This window comes from Exophiala spinifera (genome assembly GCF_000836115.1).
Source record: "Exophiala spinifera strain CBS 89968 unplaced genomic scaffold supercont1.4, whole genome shotgun sequence".
Lineage (NCBI taxonomy): Eukaryota > Fungi > Ascomycota > Eurotiomycetes > Chaetothyriales > Herpotrichiellaceae > Exophiala > Exophiala spinifera.
This window is the reverse complement of record NW_015622516.1, coordinates 532,795-551,039: the sequence shown is the minus strand read 5'-3', so window position 1 is coordinate 551,039 and position 18,245 is coordinate 532,795. Positions and strand designations below refer to the sequence as shown.

Below are 18,245 nucleotides of genomic sequence, written 5' to 3'. Positions count from 1 at the left end.
CGTTGGTACCTGATTCACCTGAAACAGAGAGCTTGGGCCCGGGTAGGTGGCTTGCATGGGGGTGGGCTACCTAACTAGTTAGTTAGCTAGCGTCCTGTGTCGCTCATCGAGTTCCGGGGGCGTCAATAGGCTCATTAGGCTGACCTCAGCTGAGAAATGGGCGTGGTCCAAGCCGCTCCAGGCTTGAAGCGCCCCGAATCCTCGGCTCGGACCGTCGATGGACACGCAAATTCGGAGATGATTTCGAGACACGCCATCACTCCAGCTTTGACGATGACGTTCTTCGTTGCATGGACGATCACAGGCACACAGCTCCATCAATTCACTATATCACCAAATACATCATCCTAGATCCTCGCAGTTCACTTTGACCACCATGTCTGAAGCGTACTCTTTTTCGCTGACCTAAAGAAGCTGTATCATGTCTCCGTCGCTCAAGAGGACGCTCAGCAGCACCAATAGGTCGATCAGTCCCCCGGCCTTGAAAAGAAAGATTTCACGTTCTTTGAACCACGTGGCGAACACGCGAGATGTCACTCCTCCTGTTCATGCAGATGCAGATCAATTCCGAATTTTCAGCTGGAATGTGAACGGCATCGGGCCCTTACTGCAGAAGCAATTGTCCTTTGGCTCAGGCCCGGCCCTGTCTCCTTTAAGAACATTCCTCAAGCGTCACGCATGGCCCCAATTCCTTTGTCTACAAGAAGTTAAAATCAGCTCCAAAGACACCGCGACTCAACGTCGCCTCCAGGCAGCAGCTAACGAAGGGGTGGCCTCTGACGAGCCCTGTTACACCCTCCATGTTTCTCTGCCGAGAGACAAGTACAACGCAACGGGATTTGGCGGGAAAGTGCATGGGGTGGCGACTTTGATACGAGACGATTTCGAAGCCAATCGTCTCCGTGACACGCGGCGTCCAGAGTGGGACTTGGAAGGAAGGGTCTTGATACATGAATTGAATGAAGGTTTGGTCATTATCAACGGCTACTGGGTCAACGGGACTACCAACCCCTATCGTGATCCGTCGACAGGCAGAATCGTCGGCACGAGACATGATCACAAACTACGCTTTCACCAACTTATTCTGGCCGAGGCACGTAAGGTCGAGGAAGAGGGCAAATATGTCGTATTGATAGGTGATATGAATATTGCGCGAGAGCGAATCGACGGCTATCCCAACTTGCGAACAACCCCCATGCAGCATGTCAAGAATCGTGCAGATTTCAACACTAAATTCTTCACTGAGAAAGGCGGTTTGCGTGGTATCGACATATTCAGACATATACATGGTGACACCAGGAAATACACCTACCGTCCACGAAGCAAACAATGGGGCGACAGCGGTGACAGAGTTGACCTATGCATTGTCAGCCGCCGACTTGTTACAGAAATGGCTGCTGTCACTGGCACTGATATCTGCGACAACGCAGTAGACCGTGGGCATTCAGATCATGTGCCACTCTGGGTGAGCCTCGGTATGTCCAAGTTGAAGGCCAGCACATCACTATCAAACCCAGCGTGAGATACACCCAGGTACAACATGGCTCTTGCCGCCCCATACAAACGGAAAAATGATGATCCGCAGCATCTCCTCCCGCCTCTAAGCGTCTGAGGGTTTTGCCTTCCGATCACGGCGTCATGCGGGGACATTGTTGTCAGGAGAGAAATATCAGCATCCTTCAGCTTCACCATTGTCTTAGCTGCGTCGAATTCCTCCAAGCTAGAATGGCAGGCCTGGTATCTCCTGCTATTTTGCAGTTTGAGAAGTTCGCCGCCGAGAACTATGTTGGCCCTCAAATCGATGAGGGTGCCGTCTTTGACCACCGAGCACGCGACAACATTCCAAGAATTGCCTTCTGAGATAGTCGATCTAATTGCCAACGAACTCTATGATGGCGGCTTTGGCCTTGCTGATGGGCTCCTGGCCTTCTCGCTCGTGTCTCGACAATTTCGTCGCTCGGCCTTACCTTTCTTGTTCAGTAGCGTCACCCACGTCGTCAGGGATCGTTTAGACCAGCAAGAACATGGAGCCTTGCGACGCTTCCTCAGCCATCCCCATCTCTTGAGACACGTCAAGGACCTCCACATTGCACGACCGGCCGATATACATGGTTTTGTACCATCGTTGGATGCCGTCAGTGCTCGATGCCTTGCAGAGGACCACAAGTCAGCCGACGTGCAAGTGATACAGAACAGCCTGCCGTTGATGACTCGTCTCCACCGCATCAGAATGGATTGCTCTGCCGCCACAGCTCTCGAGATACTCAAGCTGTTGCCGATAGACCATCTATACGAAATAATCCTTGACCACATCTATACCTCGTCACATTGGCCAACATTGATTGAGGCGAATACCGAATTAGCGACATTCGCTCGGAAGCATCGCCTGGCACTAGGCGCCTATGGACTGCCCCCTCCACAACGCACCACAAATAGCCAGGCCACATATGATGCGATAGCTCGGGCAGCTGCAGTAGATCTGCACATGGCTTGGTTACTCAAGGATGACCGAAAGGCTCAGGGATCTGCGCCAGCCCACAACGCTTGCATACAAGAAACTCCCTCGTGGACGGAACTGCGGCTTTTGATCAGACGCGCATGTGGAACAACCACCTACTCCATCCGGGATCTCGATTTGACGCTAGTACCCTGGACCAACCTTCGCAGACTTTCCATCTTGTGGGAGTACGCCATGCCGATGAATCAGTTCATATTCGACGTTGCCCCGAAACTTGGGAATCTTGAGGCGCTGCGACTGCGTGCTGACCACCAAAGACTCTATCATCCGGCGTGCAAATACGATGTCCCCACCACGGGGCTCTATGCCGATACACCGACCGTGCCAGCATTTGAGATCGACTACACCCAAATGAAGCGACTCCGGGAACTCGAGATCGACGGTATTTGCAACCATGTTCCAATCCAGGCACTGCTTGGGCCCAAACTCCGCTGTCTCCGTCTCCACCGCGAGGACACGTTGTGGTCGGTCTACAGTCCTGAAAGTCAGCGGTCTCCTTCCGACATCATCGCCGCGACCAAGATCTGCCCCGACCTCGAGCGCCTCGAGCTGGATATCGGGTACATCGAGAACCTGTGGCACCCGACCGCGATCCCGGGGGTCGACGTGGACGTGGAGCAGTATTCGTTCTTGAACGCCATTTCCAGATTCCGGCATCTTCGCCACCTTCGTCTGTTCCCTCCGTTTGTCCCCAAAGATTCTCCCCGTTTCAGCCGGAGCGTGCCGCACTGTGTCCCCGTCTCCGACGACCAGGCCATCCGGGTGTTCGAGCATCTCCGAACAGAGTGTCCGTCGTTGCAGATCTTGTCCATTGCCGCCATCCCGTCCTTTGTCATGATCGACACCATGTGCTGGGTGGTCAGACGGCGAGGTGAAAAGACCGTCTTGACCACGAAACATCGGGAGAGAAATTACCAGCATCGACAGATCTGGGTCGGCCAGCGACGAATAAGCAGCGAGATTAAACGCTTCACTGCTCCGCCTAGTTATCTCCCTGATCCAGAGGGGTGGATGTTGACGCGTGACGATTCTTATGAAGGAGGACGCCGATCGTTGATGGAGTGACGTTAATGGTATTGGCTGGCGGTAACATTGGCGGTAGCATAGGCTATCCCTACTAAGTAGTAGTATGGGCGTTGGCATAAGCATTAGCATCAGTGCTTAGGCGTTATCATCAGCATTCAGGGTGGTTGGTTTTAGTAGTAGTATTTCCACAGTATCGTGTGGTGTCTGTACGAAGCAGGCGGTAACTTGGTATGCAAGCTATTCAACCAACTTACAAGTACACTTTGTGTCCGCACCGCACTCTGTACGTGTCGTTCCGTCGGTGTCGGGAATCGTCCATCTGTGAGCGCCCCCCTGCCCCGAGTTGGCAGTTTGTACGTGTCGACCGTCGGTGTCGAGACGTAACCCGTCTGTGTACGTGTCGACGAGATTTTACTACCCTCCTGGAGATGGCAAAAACAAGAGGGGGTAGGTATTGACGTTTCTGAACATGAAGCATAGGCCCAGACATGATCACTGAACCGGGAGAAGAAGCCTTCAAGTTTAGGTACCCAGGTACCTGAAGGAAAATCCAGAGACCACCGACCGACCGACCTGACCGTCACGATAATACGTCATACATCATAGGTAGATGGTAGGTACATCCTAGATAACACCAGACGAACAAACAAACAAACAAACAAACAAACAAACACAGTCCAGTCCAGTCCAGTCCAGGCCTCACCGATCAAAGTTCCGACTTGATGCTTTCTTAACCTCACGTCGAGAGAACTCTGTTGGAAACGCCAACCCTTTCGAGAAAAAAGAAAAACTCCCCAGGTGCAAAAGTGCAAGACGAACGAGAGATCGTGGATGACAAAAAAGAGAGAGAGATGTCCCTCTACCCTAAATCATTACAAAGAAAGTTGAATCTGAATCAATCAATCAATCAATCAATGCGAACTCCCCTCCTCCTCCTCATCATTCATCATCATCAAAGATCTGAAAGGTATTGTTCAATATCGTCTCAACCACCTTGGCTTGCCATCCTGCATCGGCGATATCAGAGCCGGCCCCGGGTGCCTGTCCGTTGGCGCCACCTGCGCGACCCATCAAGGTCGGCGCAAACACAATGGCAAGGTTACTCTGCGTCATCTTGTTCTTGTCGCTGTGAGCGGCGACACGATGCAAGTGAAGAACGAGAGTTCGGAGAGTGGCATAGTTCGGATCCGGGAGGGAATTGACGAGAGCGTGGATGGAGTCTCGACGGACAATGTCGTCCTCGAGCTTGGCGGCTTCGATGAAGGCTTGGTATTGTTCCGCCGTCAGCAGCGGGTCGGGGAGGTCGCGGAGGAAATGCTTGAGAAGTGTTGTGACTGATGCAATATCATTGTAAAAACTCGTGGCGTTGCGGAAGTCGATTGCACTGGCGTCTGGTAAACGGTCAGCATTTGATTATTTGATTGACGACGAAAAAGAAGAACAACTAGTCAAAAGTCTCACCTTGATCGAATAATCTTCTCAATTCCATAATGTGGTGTGCCGAGCCTGAAGTCCTGTAGATGCCCTCGACCTCAAGCCCGTACAAGTCAACAGCCTGCACACACTGATATACAATTGTCGGGACCGCCGTTCCGTCTCTCTGGAATAGATTGTCCAATGATACTCCAAAGACCGGCTTGACTGGAGGACCAGCCATTAGTCCGTTTTGCCGCGAGGGTAGCGCATTGATGCTTCCGCCAGAACCAGCATATTGCCCTCGGCCAGCACCGTTGGAAGATCCCTGCGTAGGCCATGGTGGTCCGTTTTGCGGCCCTCCGTTCATGCTGGGTCCCGGTCGGGGTCCGCCATTTGGACCGCTTTGCAGCGATGGAGATCCTGGGCCTTCTCTTCCTTGAGGCGGCATGCCTTGCTGCGGTCCTGATCCGGGACCAGTTGTTCGCAGCGCGGGGTTGTATCCGGGACCTGGGCTTGGACCAGGAGAACTTTGGCCTTGTCCCATTGACGATTGGGGAGCACCAGGTTGACCCATTTGCGGCCCACCAAAACCTCCAACATGAGATTCACTTTGGCCTGGCATTTGAGCTGACTGGCCAAGATTAGAAGGGCGTGCTCCCATCCCTTGCGGACTTGTCGGACCGCTGCTGGGAAACGAGCCTTGCTGACCTAGAGAGCCGGCTCGTGGTGGACGATTAGGTTCAGAGTTTGGCGGCCCTGACTGAACTGGGCCGTTTGACGGGCCCTGGGAGGGAGCAGGACGGGGAAATGAGGATAGTCCATCGCCTTGTGCGCCACTTGGCGGCTGCGATGCATTGCGAGTATGAAGTGGTGCCAGATCACCACCAGATGTATTGTCGATAAACCGGTCACCACTGATAGAGTCTAATTGAGGTAGCTGAGGGGCGCCTGAGGCTGACAATCGGGTCCCAGGCTGGTTCGAAGGAGGCCCATAACTGCTTTGCTGCCCAGGAGGCCCTGGATATGGGCCACCATAATTGGGGCCTGGTCCCTGATGTGTGGACCGCTCTTCGTGCTCGTCACCTTGATAAGGAGTCACGCCAGATATTTGCCTGCCGTGGTTGGCAGGGTTATAGTTTCCATACGGATCTGGTCGCGGGGGCCCAAAGGAGGAGGAGGATGGTTGAGCTTGTTTGGGCGATAATGAGGGATGCTGTTCATATCGGATGTTGTCTCCTCTTATTCCTGCTTTATGGGTGAATTGCAGGACAAAGTCTACAAAGTCCTTGTCGTTATTGATGCTTGCAGCCACATCTCTGAGACTCCTAGTTGTGCCACCAGATTGTTGTCCCTTTATTGGCGTGACAGTCAGGCCATAGCCGAGAAGTAGCTTCTCTGTTTGTGCGGCGAATCTTTGCATCTGCACAGTGAGGCCCGCGTCCGTCTCCTTGATCAAATCTTGTAAAGCTGCGACAGTCTGCGGTCTCAGAACCGTTACCAGTTCGTTCTGCATCGTTTGCGCTACCTGGACCTTGTGAGCGTAGTCGCCATCTGCAGCTTCAACTTTTCGCTGAAGGTCCTCCTCTTGCTGTGCGGCAGACTTTTTGAAACCGGCCAGTTTGCCAGGTTGTCGCTCACCGGTCCTGGCTCTGTCAAATTGCTCTGCCAGCGAATTGTATTTGCTCTTTGCCTTCTCCATGGCATTTTCGGCGTCCTGCACACGCTTCTCAGCGGACAGCCCAGTCTGTTTCCAGTGTTTTCTCTCTTTGTCCGAGTTTGCCGCTAGTTCATATAGCTCTTCTGACATTTGGAGGATCGCGGTGGAAAACTGAGAGCCGTGGTCGGCCATTCGGTCGTGGGTTCGCGTAAACTCCTCATAGTTCTGTGCGAAGGAGCCTTGTCGGCTTTCCGGTCTTCTTATTTGATCAAGCGTACTTCGCGTGAGTCGTTTCATCCCGTGCGCATGTCTTTCTTCAAGTGAAGCTCGTTCTTTCAGGAAACCGGCAAAATCCTGGTCCGCGGTCAGCTGGTCCTCCACCTTGAACCCGGGATACGCACTCTCGTAGATGCAATACTTTGTTTCAAGCGGCTCAGCAACGTGGTTATGCCGATCTGAGAAATATCATCAGCAGCTGTCTGTACTCGTGACGGAGGACTGGCCGCGGCTTACATCTGAAGACAGAACATGTTGTACTTGTTCCTTGCTTGCGGAACTGAGCTGAGCGCCGGCGCCAACATTGATGGGCACAGGAGGCAGCGGCGCATCACTCTGGCCAGGAGTCTTCGGAGGGCCTGAAGGCCCAGTCGCAGGCGCACCGGAGTCAGCGGCAGAAGCCATGCTCGAGGGCTAAAAGCTGGCGCAAGAAGGCCAATGCGGGGAGTTCGAGGGTGTTTGTGTTTGGTGAAGTAAAACACTTTGGTCAAGGCAAAGGGTGCGACAAGTCACACAAGAAGAGGCGAGTGTCGCAAACAGCAGACCATGAACCAAGGAAGGGATGGACGGCGGTGTCAGTACAGAGAATTGATTTGCATTGCTCGTTGCGCCGGATTCCTGACGCTGATCGGCGACGCCACACGCGCGTTGGTGACGAGGACCCTATAGGGACCTAGTTTACAAGAGGTAGGTAGCTAGAGGGCCTCGTACTGCGAGAAGAGCTATCAACATCCGAGGCCTCCAGCCTTTTTTGATGCAAGCAGCGTCATCCCTCGGAGGCTCATTCACTAGTTAGGCTGCGCCACGGCGGTCTGTGCAGTGAGAAGAAGCTAAGATCGGCAGATACCTGAGCTTGTAGGGGTGCCCTGGCGGCGTAGAGCTTAACTGGAGCGGACGGGGAGGGAGTCCCTATCACGCCTAACCAGGGAACTAACTAGGTAATTAACTAACAACTAGTACTGTGCCTTTCAAGCTCAGGTTGGGGAGCCCAGTTAGTGAGCCTGCTAGACTCTAAAATGCCCGCTTGACTTTTGTAGAGGCCAGGGTGGCTGATGCGCCTGGAGATGTTCGCTGCCTGCTCTTTTGTGCCCATTTCGCTGGGTGATATCTTGTTATCTGTCTCCGGATCACCAAGGTATCATCTACAACTTTCCTTTCCTTCCATCTTCGGCAAGCTTGAGGATAGGTCGAAGGTTCTCTGGCTGGACGCGGTCCCAAAGACTGCCTACTCCCGCCGCCTTTCCTTTCGCGTCCTCGATCCTGAAAAACTCCTCTGCACTTCGGATCCTGTTTGGATGTATCTCGTCGAGCAGTTTATAATCCCGACGAATGACACCTTGGTTGCGGCCGGAGTACTTCCACATGTTGAAGAAGCCCGTAAAATTCTGGCGGAATGTCATGGTCGCAGCATCCTGTAGAGTGAATGTGTCAGCGCTTTCTTCGAGTGCAGCAAAACGAGGATTCTCTCGCAAAGTGTGCGACCAACCTTGGGATCCGCATTGTAACCGCTCGCGGTGTTGGCAGCTCGCGCCGTGTTTCCGGTGCTCCAGTACGTGTCAAGGTCTGTCTCAATATATCGAGCCGGGTGCCCGGTGACTTTCTCAAAGGCTTTGGCCAGGTCATCATAATTGATGTGGTCGATGGCCACCTCCAGATCCATGCCGTTCGATCGCTCAGGATGATCAAACAGCCATCGGCCGTAGAACTCGCAGTCGTCCAACGCCACATGGACGACACCGCCGTCATTCCCCAATGGTACTCGCCAGGTCGCAATGCCATTTTCGATGGTCGGCGTGAAGATGGTCCCTCTCGCGATCGACATCTCAATGTATGGCCTACCGCATTGTCAATAAAGAGAATTCGTGATAAAGTCGACGGACAGATAGATGATCAAGGACACCAAACGGCCCCTTACCCGGTAGTGAACACGGCCACGCCCATCCTGTGACTGTTGACCTTGTTCTGGGCGAGGATCCATTCTGCTATTCTTCCCTTGCCGTCGTAATGGCCGGTCCTGAATTTAGGATCATAGCCACTCTTCTTGTAGACATAGTCGAGGTTGCCATAGACGTAGAACTTGATACCTTCTTCCAGCGCCAGCTCGTAGGCCCGGATGGCCCAAAATATCTCTGTCTTCTCTCCACAGTTGAAACCATCAATGTTCACAAAAGCACCGTCACAGCCGCGGAGACCCTTTCGAAGGTCTTCTTCGTTGGCGAAAGTGCCTTCAACCAACTCGACATTTCCAAGTGCCACCAGTTCCTTTGCCCTGGCCGAAGTGAGATCCCGGGTTAAGACTCGGCATTTGTACTTTTTATCCTTGACGAGGCCTCGGATCACCGGGATTCCCTGAGCTCCAGTGCCCCCAACAACAAAGATATACGAGGTATGGTGATTCGAAGTCATGTTTGGAAGTGGTCAGGTGGTGGGGAGAGGAAGGTCTGATCGATAGACAGGCCGTGTCGTTGGAGAATCCATGACACGAGCTGTGGACTTTAAAGACATATTCGAGATGAAGTCTTGATTAGTCTTCCAAACTTATATTGGCCGTAGTCAAACTGTTTACTAACTGCGTCGACGCGGCGCTGTCCAACGAATGGACCACTCAGACCGGGGGTCTTACCTAATTAACTTGGAGACTGAGCTCATAAAAGTCAGATCATGGCTTGACACCGACAGTGCCGTTTGTTGTGAAGGTGTTCGGAACCCAGCCGATTCCCAAAAGGGTAATCTCGGGTGCGTGCGCTTCTCTCCGATCACTAATCATGAGGGAGTCCCTCTGCACACACGAGGTTTCGGCAAAACGTTGCACATCCTAGGGGAATCTTGTGATCAGTGAGTGAATCTTGAGATCTCGTGCATTGTACAATGTCCACAGCTAACATTTATCTGTAGCTCAATCATGGGTCGACCGGGGGATGAATTCTTACTCCGAATATGGCGATTCCATTCTAGCCACTACTCCGGAGCGTTGGAGTATCCTCATACTATTCGATCTCACATATTCTCTCATAGTCCAGAGGCTCTTCGCCTCTCCGTATCCTCCACCGGTTGCTGTTTTCTTGAAAAGAATGTGCACCTTTGACGAAGAACGGGTACTTTCTGGCAAATGCTTCTGTCACCTCCCAGCCATCTATGGCCCACGGCTCGCCCCAGACGATCAGGCCGTTCTTCTCCTGGGTGGAGCATTCTTCCTCTCCGACGCTTTGCCCGTCACCGACAAGGTCGAGACAGAATTCCAGGTCGTCAATGTTCTTCTCCCCGTAGCGGAGAATGTTGTCCCTGACGACCGGGTCGGGGAAAATATCCCATTGCGGATGGTGGGCGATTGTCTTTTGTAGTTCGGTGGGCTGAAGCCCTGGGGGGAGATGTCGTATATTTGAGGACGCGCTCGGCGAGAGCGGCAGAAACGGCGACGGGTAGTCATCCATGTACATGAGGTTGAGGTCCAAGCCGAGCATCTCCACGTTGGAAAGCAAAGCTCGGTATACGTTGTAATACACCAGTGTGATGAGGTGGTCACTCGACAGCGGAGTGTGCCAGGAGTAGTCTCGCTCCTGCTGCAGCCGTCGGGCAAGATCCTCGATGGAACGCATCCGGTTCTCGAACATGACTTGGTACCACTGTTGGCAGGAATATCTGCTCCGGATGGAAACAAAAGCAGATCCCTTGCCAGGCTGTGACTCCTCATCGGCAACATGCCATTGGCTCGTGGACAAAGCCCTCGTTCCCACAACCGACAGATCGTTCAGATCGACCCTCTCATGCAAGGGCTTGTTTTTAATCCTTGCGGCGCGGGCGCTAACGCCATTTTTATCTGAACATGTATCGCTGTTTTGGCTTTCGGCAGCCTTTTGCCCAGCCTTGCGTCGTCCTAGTGTGTTCGGGTCAGCGTCGTGCAGCAACGGAAGTGTGTTGTTTCCCCAGGTCTAGCTAGACATACTTGCGGCTCGCTGGTTCAATCTGTTCTGTAGCTTGCGACGAATGACAGGGTTTGTGATCCCCGACCACTCGTCGTTGAGGGTGTGCACGTCCGGATGGAGTTTTAGTTCTGCGCGAATTGCAGGGAACGCGGACACCCTTTCCATCATTGTACCTCAGCACACCAGTCACAGAGGTCGCAAAATATGTGTATACGGCTTGGAAAGTGGACTCGGAGGACTGCTGTTGTAGATATCTCTTCAGACGCAATCTGCTGACGAAGTAGATTGAAGAAGTCTCTTCCAGCTTTTACTACGGCCGGAGAATGGCCTTTAGAAACCATTCTGACTGCCCAAGCGCAGAGTGGTAATACGAGAAAAGACGAGAAAGACTACGAGTGGAGTCGGGTAAAGCGAATGAAACGATGCAAAACGCCGCGACTAGTCCGAAGGTGTTGAAGCCTCATGCAACATGCTGACGGAGGATCATCTTTATTTCCGGCCGCGACCAACCGGCGACCCCTGCGTCATCGAGGAAATGGATTAATTAACATATTGCCGTGAATCCGTCTCCTCTTGTGCTGCTCTTGTGGAAAGCAGCCTCATTCCTTCAGCCTTGTTTCAATGTTCTCTTCCTTCATGAATGCCTGACACCTTCGCAATAGTCTTGATGTGTCTCTCACATCGTCCCAATTGACGTCAGTCACTCCCGGGCGCCGAACCAAGCACGTATATGTTTACGCAGCAACATCACCAACATCGAGTCTTGAGCAGATGATAAATACCCTTGTAGGCATACACAGCGACGACAGCAGTGCGAAGGACAGTGGGGGCAATTTTTGAAACGGCTATGGAGGGAATGGGAAAAACACCACTCCCTTCTTCTCATACCGACATAAACAGAGCCAATTGAATAAGGTACAGACGATGTGATTCCGATTTGCCCAAGGGGATATCAAAAGGACTCCTGGCCAATCGCTGGATTATGACGCGACTGATATATAGGGTATATGCTCTGGGATCTTTTCAACCCCTTCATAAAACGAATGTTCCCGAGATCTTTCGATTGCTCCAAACCACCGATTTGCGCCCGCTGAAGGTCCTTACAACTCCCACGCACCCAGAGTCACCGACAGAGAAATCACACCAAATACCGTACAATACTCGAGCGAACCATGTACCCAAGGTAAAGCTACCTCGAACTAACACTGGAACAGAGCACTGCCACTTCCACTCGTAAAGATATCCACCGTCCTTCCCTCCTTGCTACCTTTATATCCATATAATTCCCGAGAGCTCTCCTTCTGCACATTAAGCTCTCGTCCGCTGGCAATAACGCTCCCGGATCCTGCGACCTTGATATGAACCATTCCCTCCCACTCCTGAGGATATTGGATATTCATACTGCCACTACCTTGTACAGTGTGCCTTGCTTGGATGGCTCTGACTGCCTCAGTCGAAGCCAGGGGACTCATAATTTTGAGCGTCTGGCTTCCCGTGGTAGTTGTGGTCGAGATGTTGGACACAGGGTCCCTCTCGGACACTCCAACACTGTACATGGTCAAAGTGATCGAGCCGGAGCGTGTGGAGATGGTCGTGGAGCCACCATTCCCATACACCAAATCACCTGAAACACTGCCAGTGTTTGTCGAAATATCTATCATCAAAGGTCGTTGATCAGATATCTTTGGGATAACGGGCTTGCTGAAGAACCCTCCACCGGAGCTGAATCTGACATGCACGCTTCCCGATTTTGTCGCGAGGCGAAGCACAGCTGGTTTATCTCCGGACTGAACCTGGATGTTGACATTTATGCTGCCACTGGTGGTTGAGAGGTCGAGCAGATCATACAGCTGGTAGGTTCCCGAGATGGAACGAGAGGTCTCGTGCTCGCGATGTTCGCGTTTCGGAACAGGAGGCCAGGGTGATGAAGAAGGATCAGGGCTGAAGACGGGGAATCGGCTTCTGTTATCCTGCACATCAACGTGTCAGTAAGAGTGTCCGCATGTACGATGACAAAAAAAAAGCAGCGAGGCCCTTTACTTTCGAGAACGACTTGCACAAGCCGGGTATCATCAACCACAGGCATAAGAGGAGAGCGAACGTAAACCAGCAGATCTTTTTGCACCGCCGAGCTCGTTCCTTGTGATTCTCCCTTCGTCGACCCAATCGTCGACCGCCACAACCTCGACCGCGACCTTCGCCGTGGCGCCTCCTCCACCATCGTCTTCCTCGGCCCCATCTGCTAGAAGAACCTAAGAAGGCCGGTAGATTGTCCGAGTCGGTGTCGTCATAGTTTTGATCTGGACGCTCATGCCTGCACGTGCCGTACGAATATTGAACGGGTTCAGGAAGGTTTACGCCGTCTTCGTCGTCTCGGAAAGCGCGTTGCACGGGGGGGATTGGAGATGGAGCAATTGTATCAGGAGTGCTTACAATCTCTGGTTGTGCTGGGAGTGCTCTATGCACAACAGGAGAGGCAGGTCCGGTGGGTGGCTGAGAGGGGGTAGTATCGGAGGGGGTATACATAGGTGGTGGATCTGACGGGTCTATCTCATGCGATAGCTGGGGATATTGGACACCCCGAGATTCTTCATCGTCAACTGTAGATGCCGTCGGCGTCCGGTTTGTCGCAGGTGTTTCGCCCGCAAAATTGTCTGCCCAAGATCCCTCAGAAGCCAGTCTCCGGGCTTCCGCTGCGGCTGATCTAGATTTGTCTGAGCTGGATGGGGTATGGGATGCACCGTCGGATGCCTCTTCTTCGGGGAAACCCTGGTATGTACGAGGGGGATATTGTTTGCGGATAGTCATGGTCACCCAGTGTCTGTATGGAGACCGGAAGGTGGATCAGGTCATGGATACAATGTTGTGTTTTGGCGCAGTGTGGGCGAAGCGAGTTGTCAATTGGATGCGCGTGGCGAAAATTTTTTACAGTTCGAATGTCGGCGAAAGATATAGCGGCAGTGGTCGTGAGAGCAGATGAGGGCTTTTTGGGATCGTTGTGGAAGGGAAGAGAATGCGAAGGCCCGTCACCTGAGGCGAGTGTTGCGAGGGCGGGCGGGATGTGTAGTGACCGGCAACTGAGGGGTGGAGGAGGAGGAGAAGATGCGGTCGAGACACAGGCAGCAACGAATATCTTGCCTGATATCGCCTGCACTTCGGGGCTGAGATACAATACCTCCGCACCCTGCACGTCGGGCCCGACCACAAGCGTGCGATAGGCAGTCGGCCGCTGCAGCTCTTATCCACTGACACATGGGCTGGTTGGGAGATCGAAGCACCCGCTGGCACCTGACTGGTCCTGGGTCCGAATACGTGCACAATGCTCCTATGCTGACTGCATGTTGGAATCGTCATAGATATATTTCTACTGATAAGGCCCGTTGCTCCTGATCAAACGGAGGGATGTGCAGCTGAAATGTGCAGCTGATGCTGTTTGGAGAAGAGACTCTATATCAATCTCAATGATGTTCGCAAACAGAGAAAGGCAGTGGGTGAAAAGCCGCCATACGGGAAGCAGCTGTGCTGGATTGGGTATATTATGGCTTTGGTCTTATTATCCCATCTCGACCTTTCCGGACGCCATAACCGCGTCCAGGATCTAACATGGGTTCGTACCGCTGATAGAGAATGCGTTCAGAGCAAGTCCCGTCGAACCCTATCACCAAGTTCATCAATGAATGTACACAACTCCGTCGCTGATGCCACGCTAAATGCCGACTTTGATGCTGAAAACTCAAGATCTCGCTCAAGACTGTGCGAAGGCTTTTCACGGGTATCACTTAGCAGGCAACAATAAAAACAGGTTGACCCTTCGCTCCTTGTCGGTCAGTCAATCAATCAATCAATGAACCAATCACCCGTATCCAAGGTTCTCGAGGATTGCTTTTGCTTCGTTGTGTGGGAGTCCAGCCACCCCCAGCGCTCGTACCTGACTTCCCCTCCGAAGACGCTGGAGCCCAACCGCGACTTTCCATCCCTCGCTCTGGGAGAGAATGAAGACATACTTCTTTCCTTCTTGGTCTCGAACGCTCGCTCGAAGGACATGAATCCCGCTCAATTCGCAGCTCTGTAGGATACCTCGTCAGTAACGGCACTTCCTGCACCTCGCACAGGAGACAGGGCTGGCAAGGGGGACTGCGATTCATGCAAGGATTTCGTGTGAACAGACAGGGGAACCATACCTCTGCTAACTTCAGCGTCCAAGCCTTTACATCCCATTCACGCTGCGGTACACCACGAACATCATCGTCGATGAACAAGCCCTCGGTGGTGATTCGGAGGATGAGCCCATCAGTGACATTTCCTTGTCCCGACACGAGCTGTGAGATTGGGGTTCGCGTGAAAGCGTTGTTGAAAGAAAAGACTCCCTTGATGATGATCTTGTCAGGGTCATTCGTTGAATATGGGCCTCGAGCCGATGCTGGAGGGGTCGTCTTTGCAGTACTCTCTGACGGGGCATAGGACGATTCTGAGTACATTGATGCAGCTGAGTTGGCCTTGTATGGTCTTCTGGGCCGATCATAAGGGCGAAATGAATATGCATCGTCATCACGCTCAGTTTGCGCTGATGGCATCGGGGGCCGCTTCGCAGCAGCTTCTGCGACTTTTCGTGCCTTTTCTTTCTCTTCTGCTTCAGCAGCTGCTTTGGCAGCAGCGGCATCCTTCTCCTTCTGCTCACGCTCTTTTTTCTCCTTGCGTTCGCGTTCAAGTCTCTCTAGGGCATCTTTTTCTCTTTGCTTCTGTCGCTCCTTTTCGAGCTCTTCTCTCCTCCTCTTCAAATCCTCTGCACGCTTCCGCTCCTCTTCTCGTTTCCGTGTTTCTTCTCTCGCCTTCTCCCAGCTGGACTTGGCACCTGTCGTGTTGGCCTTGGTGTTGGCTTGGGGTGTCGGCCTCTGCCATGACGACTGCGGTGGAGGAGCACTGGCTCCATGATTTGGCGGTGGTGGCGGTGGGGGAGGAGGAGGAGGAGGTTGTGGCTGTGCTTGTGGCCCTGGCTGGGGATGAGCATACGACCCTGTATTATTGAAGCCTGTGTAGCCTGCACCTGCAGATCCTCCAGGACCCGAGGACGTACTTGGCCGGGCAGAAGAGCTCGGCTGCGCCCACTCGCTTTGTGTCTTGCCAAATGCCCAAGCAACCACTGCCACGCCACAAATCAGCATAAACACACCGCCGCCGCCACTGTTGACGGTGGTGAACAGCCATTCTTTGACGACTGGTACAGCGGTCGTGTAGATGAAGAACGTAGCGGCCGTGCAGAAGACCCCGGCCAGAAAGCTGTTCCGTTGGGTTTGTAGAGAGGGAAGATAGAGGAAGCCCGAGCCTGATGAATGCGGAGGAATGACAAAAATGTCATACCTGCCATCAGGAAGACCCCCCGACCTGCCACCGCCTTGAGGGTTGGAGCCATGCGGCGGCGGCGGCGGTGGAGGAGGCTCCATGAGAGCAAAGCCCTCGGGAAAACTGTGTGTATTTTATCTCCGTAAACAAGTGTGTAGTAGATGTCGACGAGAATATGGGGCTTTCTTCTTCATGTTAAGATCGACTGCACCGTGAGCAGGGTCGGTGACGTGAGCGGGAGTCCGAGCTTTGATAGGAAAAATCCAGAAGCACCGCAGCGTCGAAAGGTGGTCGTTGCGTCGGCAAGTTCGATCGTGTGTGGATTGGCTTGTGAAGTTGTAGTTTGGTGGTGAGCTATGGATGTGTTGCGGCAGAGTTTTCGAGGAGCAAGAAGAGTGCAATCAACCAGGGGACTGGCGAGTGATTGGGATGGTGGCGACGGCTGTACAGGATGCGCTCAAGGGAGGGAAGCAGGACAGGGCCAGTTGTTTGGGCTGGCGCTAAGCGGGCACAAACGACAAGTCAAGCCGACGAAAGGCCCAGGGTCATCATTCTCGAACAAGGCCCCGTGGGCAGGGTGATGACACTGGTCAGAGAAATACAATATCCAAGAAAAACTGACGGTGACAAGGGCATGAAGAGTCACCCAGACGGTGTTGACTTCACATTCACCAACCGCAGTCTTTCGTTCAGATGTCGCCCACTTCCCAAGCACACTTGAAGGAGAGAAATTATTACATCCATCAGCCATGAGACGCGACAAATATACTCCCTATGTTTTGTTGGCAGACTCTACAATTCTAAGAACTCTGGAGCCAGACTTGCAGCTGCAAAACAATGCAACTGATATCCAATGGAGTGGAAAGCCTGCAGCAGCATGATGCCGCCGAGTGCAGCGAATTGCTGTAGACGAGCAAATCATGTTTAGAGCCTGTGACTTCACGCCGCTGATAGGCAGGAATAATCCAGAAAGCAACGCGCTTGAGGAGTTGAGACTTGGACGTGCAGAACAACGGCGGCGAGCGGTCGAGGATGATCATGGGTGAGATGCCACCATGGCCACGTCGACAACACCAAGCGAGCGGTGAGAGGATGTGATGAACCCTGCGTGCGAGGTGATACTCGTACCCGGATAGGATTGTGTGATTCTGCCACTCTGTTCGAGTACGATTGTTAGTGCCTCCGTGAGGTAAACAACACGATCCATGGGATGTTGCTTCGGTAACAGGCGCAGCTGAGCGGGCCCATTGCAAGTGCGGCGCTAGAAGAACTCGCCCGCTGGGCTAGGGATGTTGAGCGATTGAACGAGGTCTAGGGACGCCCAGGGGATGGGCATTAGCGGATCACAGCGACCATTAATAAGGCTTGACAACGGCTTGCTAGGCTCGCTCCGGGTAGGCTGGAATCCCTTCCAGGTCTAAAACCCACAGGCTACAGGCCCCTGACGGAACCTGCATCTCTTTCCGCGTGGCTCCCAAAGTTCAACACTGCCCCTTCATCTGGATCCATGTGCCGACGTCTTTGACGGCACTGAAAGGTTCGCGCCGATGCAGAATGAGATCATTGTTTCCCCTAGCCTTGCAGCTGCAGTGTACGAGGTACAACACAAGTATACTGCCTCACGGTGTCACAGAGGCAAGCGCCTCAGTACCAACAGCCTGTATCTCAAGACCTTGGTCAGCATCCGCTGCAATAGATTGTGCTACAGTCACACCTATCACCCCCAGCCGAGACAAAGAAAGGAGGTCACAGTTCCACTGAATGCCTGCTTGGATCTGTCTGGTGTGGTAACACAAATCAAACTCCCTCGTACCAACCACACCTCCACGAACACCTAGCATCCAATAAAATCAGGATGGCTCCCATGTCATGCGGCCAGTTGCTCATTTCCACCCAGGTCCCAAGTCAGAAGGTGATCTGAAACCTATCACGGATGCGTTCCCCGTTACAGTAGAACGGCAAGAGACTAGATGTGATGAGAACAGCAACAGAACAAAAGGAGCTGATCCCCCATCTATATTCCTATCTGGAAGACAGCTCAGACGCAAATAAAGGGGTTACGCCTTCTAACAAGCTTCTAAACACTAAT

General features: G+C 52.9%; 7 protein-coding genes across 7 annotated transcripts; 2 read left to right on the top strand and 5 right to left on the bottom strand.

The window, feature by feature from the left end:
• Positions 1–421: 421 nt before the first annotated feature.
• PV08_05385 (uncharacterized protein) lies at positions 422–1,522 on the top strand (the record flags this gene model as incomplete). Its single annotated transcript, XM_016379728.1, has 1 exon — positions 422–1,522. One exon carries the CDS (start codon positions 422–424, stop codon positions 1,520–1,522), a length of 1,101 nt encoding a protein of 366 aa, XP_016235555.1.
• A 261-nt stretch (positions 1,523–1,783) lies between these two features.
• PV08_05384 (uncharacterized protein) lies at positions 1,784–3,583 on the top strand (the record flags this gene model as incomplete). Its single annotated transcript, XM_016379727.1, has 1 exon — positions 1,784–3,583. The coding sequence occupies one exon, from the start codon at positions 1,784–1,786 to the stop codon at positions 3,581–3,583; it is 1,800 nt and encodes a 599-aa protein (XP_016235554.1).
• A 900-nt stretch (positions 3,584–4,483) lies between these two features.
• On the bottom strand, positions 4,484–7,298 carry PV08_05383 (uncharacterized protein; the record flags this gene model as incomplete). The annotated part of the gene is made up of 4 exons (XM_016379726.1): positions 4,484–4,935; positions 5,006–6,971; positions 7,019–7,072; positions 7,131–7,298. 4 exons carry the CDS (start codon positions 7,296–7,298, stop codon positions 4,484–4,486), a joined length of 2,640 nt encoding a protein of 879 aa, XP_016235553.1.
• A 737-nt stretch (positions 7,299–8,035) lies between these two features.
• PV08_05382 (uncharacterized protein) lies at positions 8,036–9,299 on the bottom strand (the record flags this gene model as incomplete). The annotated part of the gene is made up of 3 exons (XM_016379725.1): positions 8,036–8,305; positions 8,380–8,728; positions 8,809–9,299. The coding sequence occupies 3 exons, from the start codon at positions 9,297–9,299 to the stop codon at positions 8,036–8,038; spliced, it is 1,110 nt and encodes a 369-aa protein (XP_016235552.1).
• A 581-nt stretch (positions 9,300–9,880) lies between these two features.
• Positions 9,881–10,981, bottom strand: PV08_05381 (uncharacterized protein; the record flags this gene model as incomplete). The annotated part of the gene is made up of 2 exons (XM_016379724.1): positions 9,881–10,767; positions 10,837–10,981. The coding sequence occupies 2 exons, from the start codon at positions 10,979–10,981 to the stop codon at positions 9,881–9,883; spliced, it is 1,032 nt and encodes a 343-aa protein (XP_016235551.1).
• Positions 10,982–12,015: 1,034 nt separating this feature from the next.
• Positions 12,016–13,624, bottom strand: PV08_05380 (uncharacterized protein; the record flags this gene model as incomplete). The annotated part of the gene is made up of 2 exons (XM_016379723.1): positions 12,016–12,786; positions 12,857–13,624. 2 exons carry the CDS (start codon positions 13,622–13,624, stop codon positions 12,016–12,018), a joined length of 1,539 nt encoding a protein of 512 aa, XP_016235550.1.
• Positions 13,625–14,669: 1,045 nt separating this feature from the next.
• On the bottom strand, positions 14,670–16,257 carry PV08_05379 (uncharacterized protein; the record flags this gene model as incomplete). Its single annotated transcript, XM_016379722.1, has 2 exons — positions 14,670–14,882; positions 14,998–16,257. The coding sequence occupies 2 exons, from the start codon at positions 16,255–16,257 to the stop codon at positions 14,670–14,672; spliced, it is 1,473 nt and encodes a 490-aa protein (XP_016235549.1).
• Positions 16,258–18,245: the final 1,988 nt, after the last annotated feature.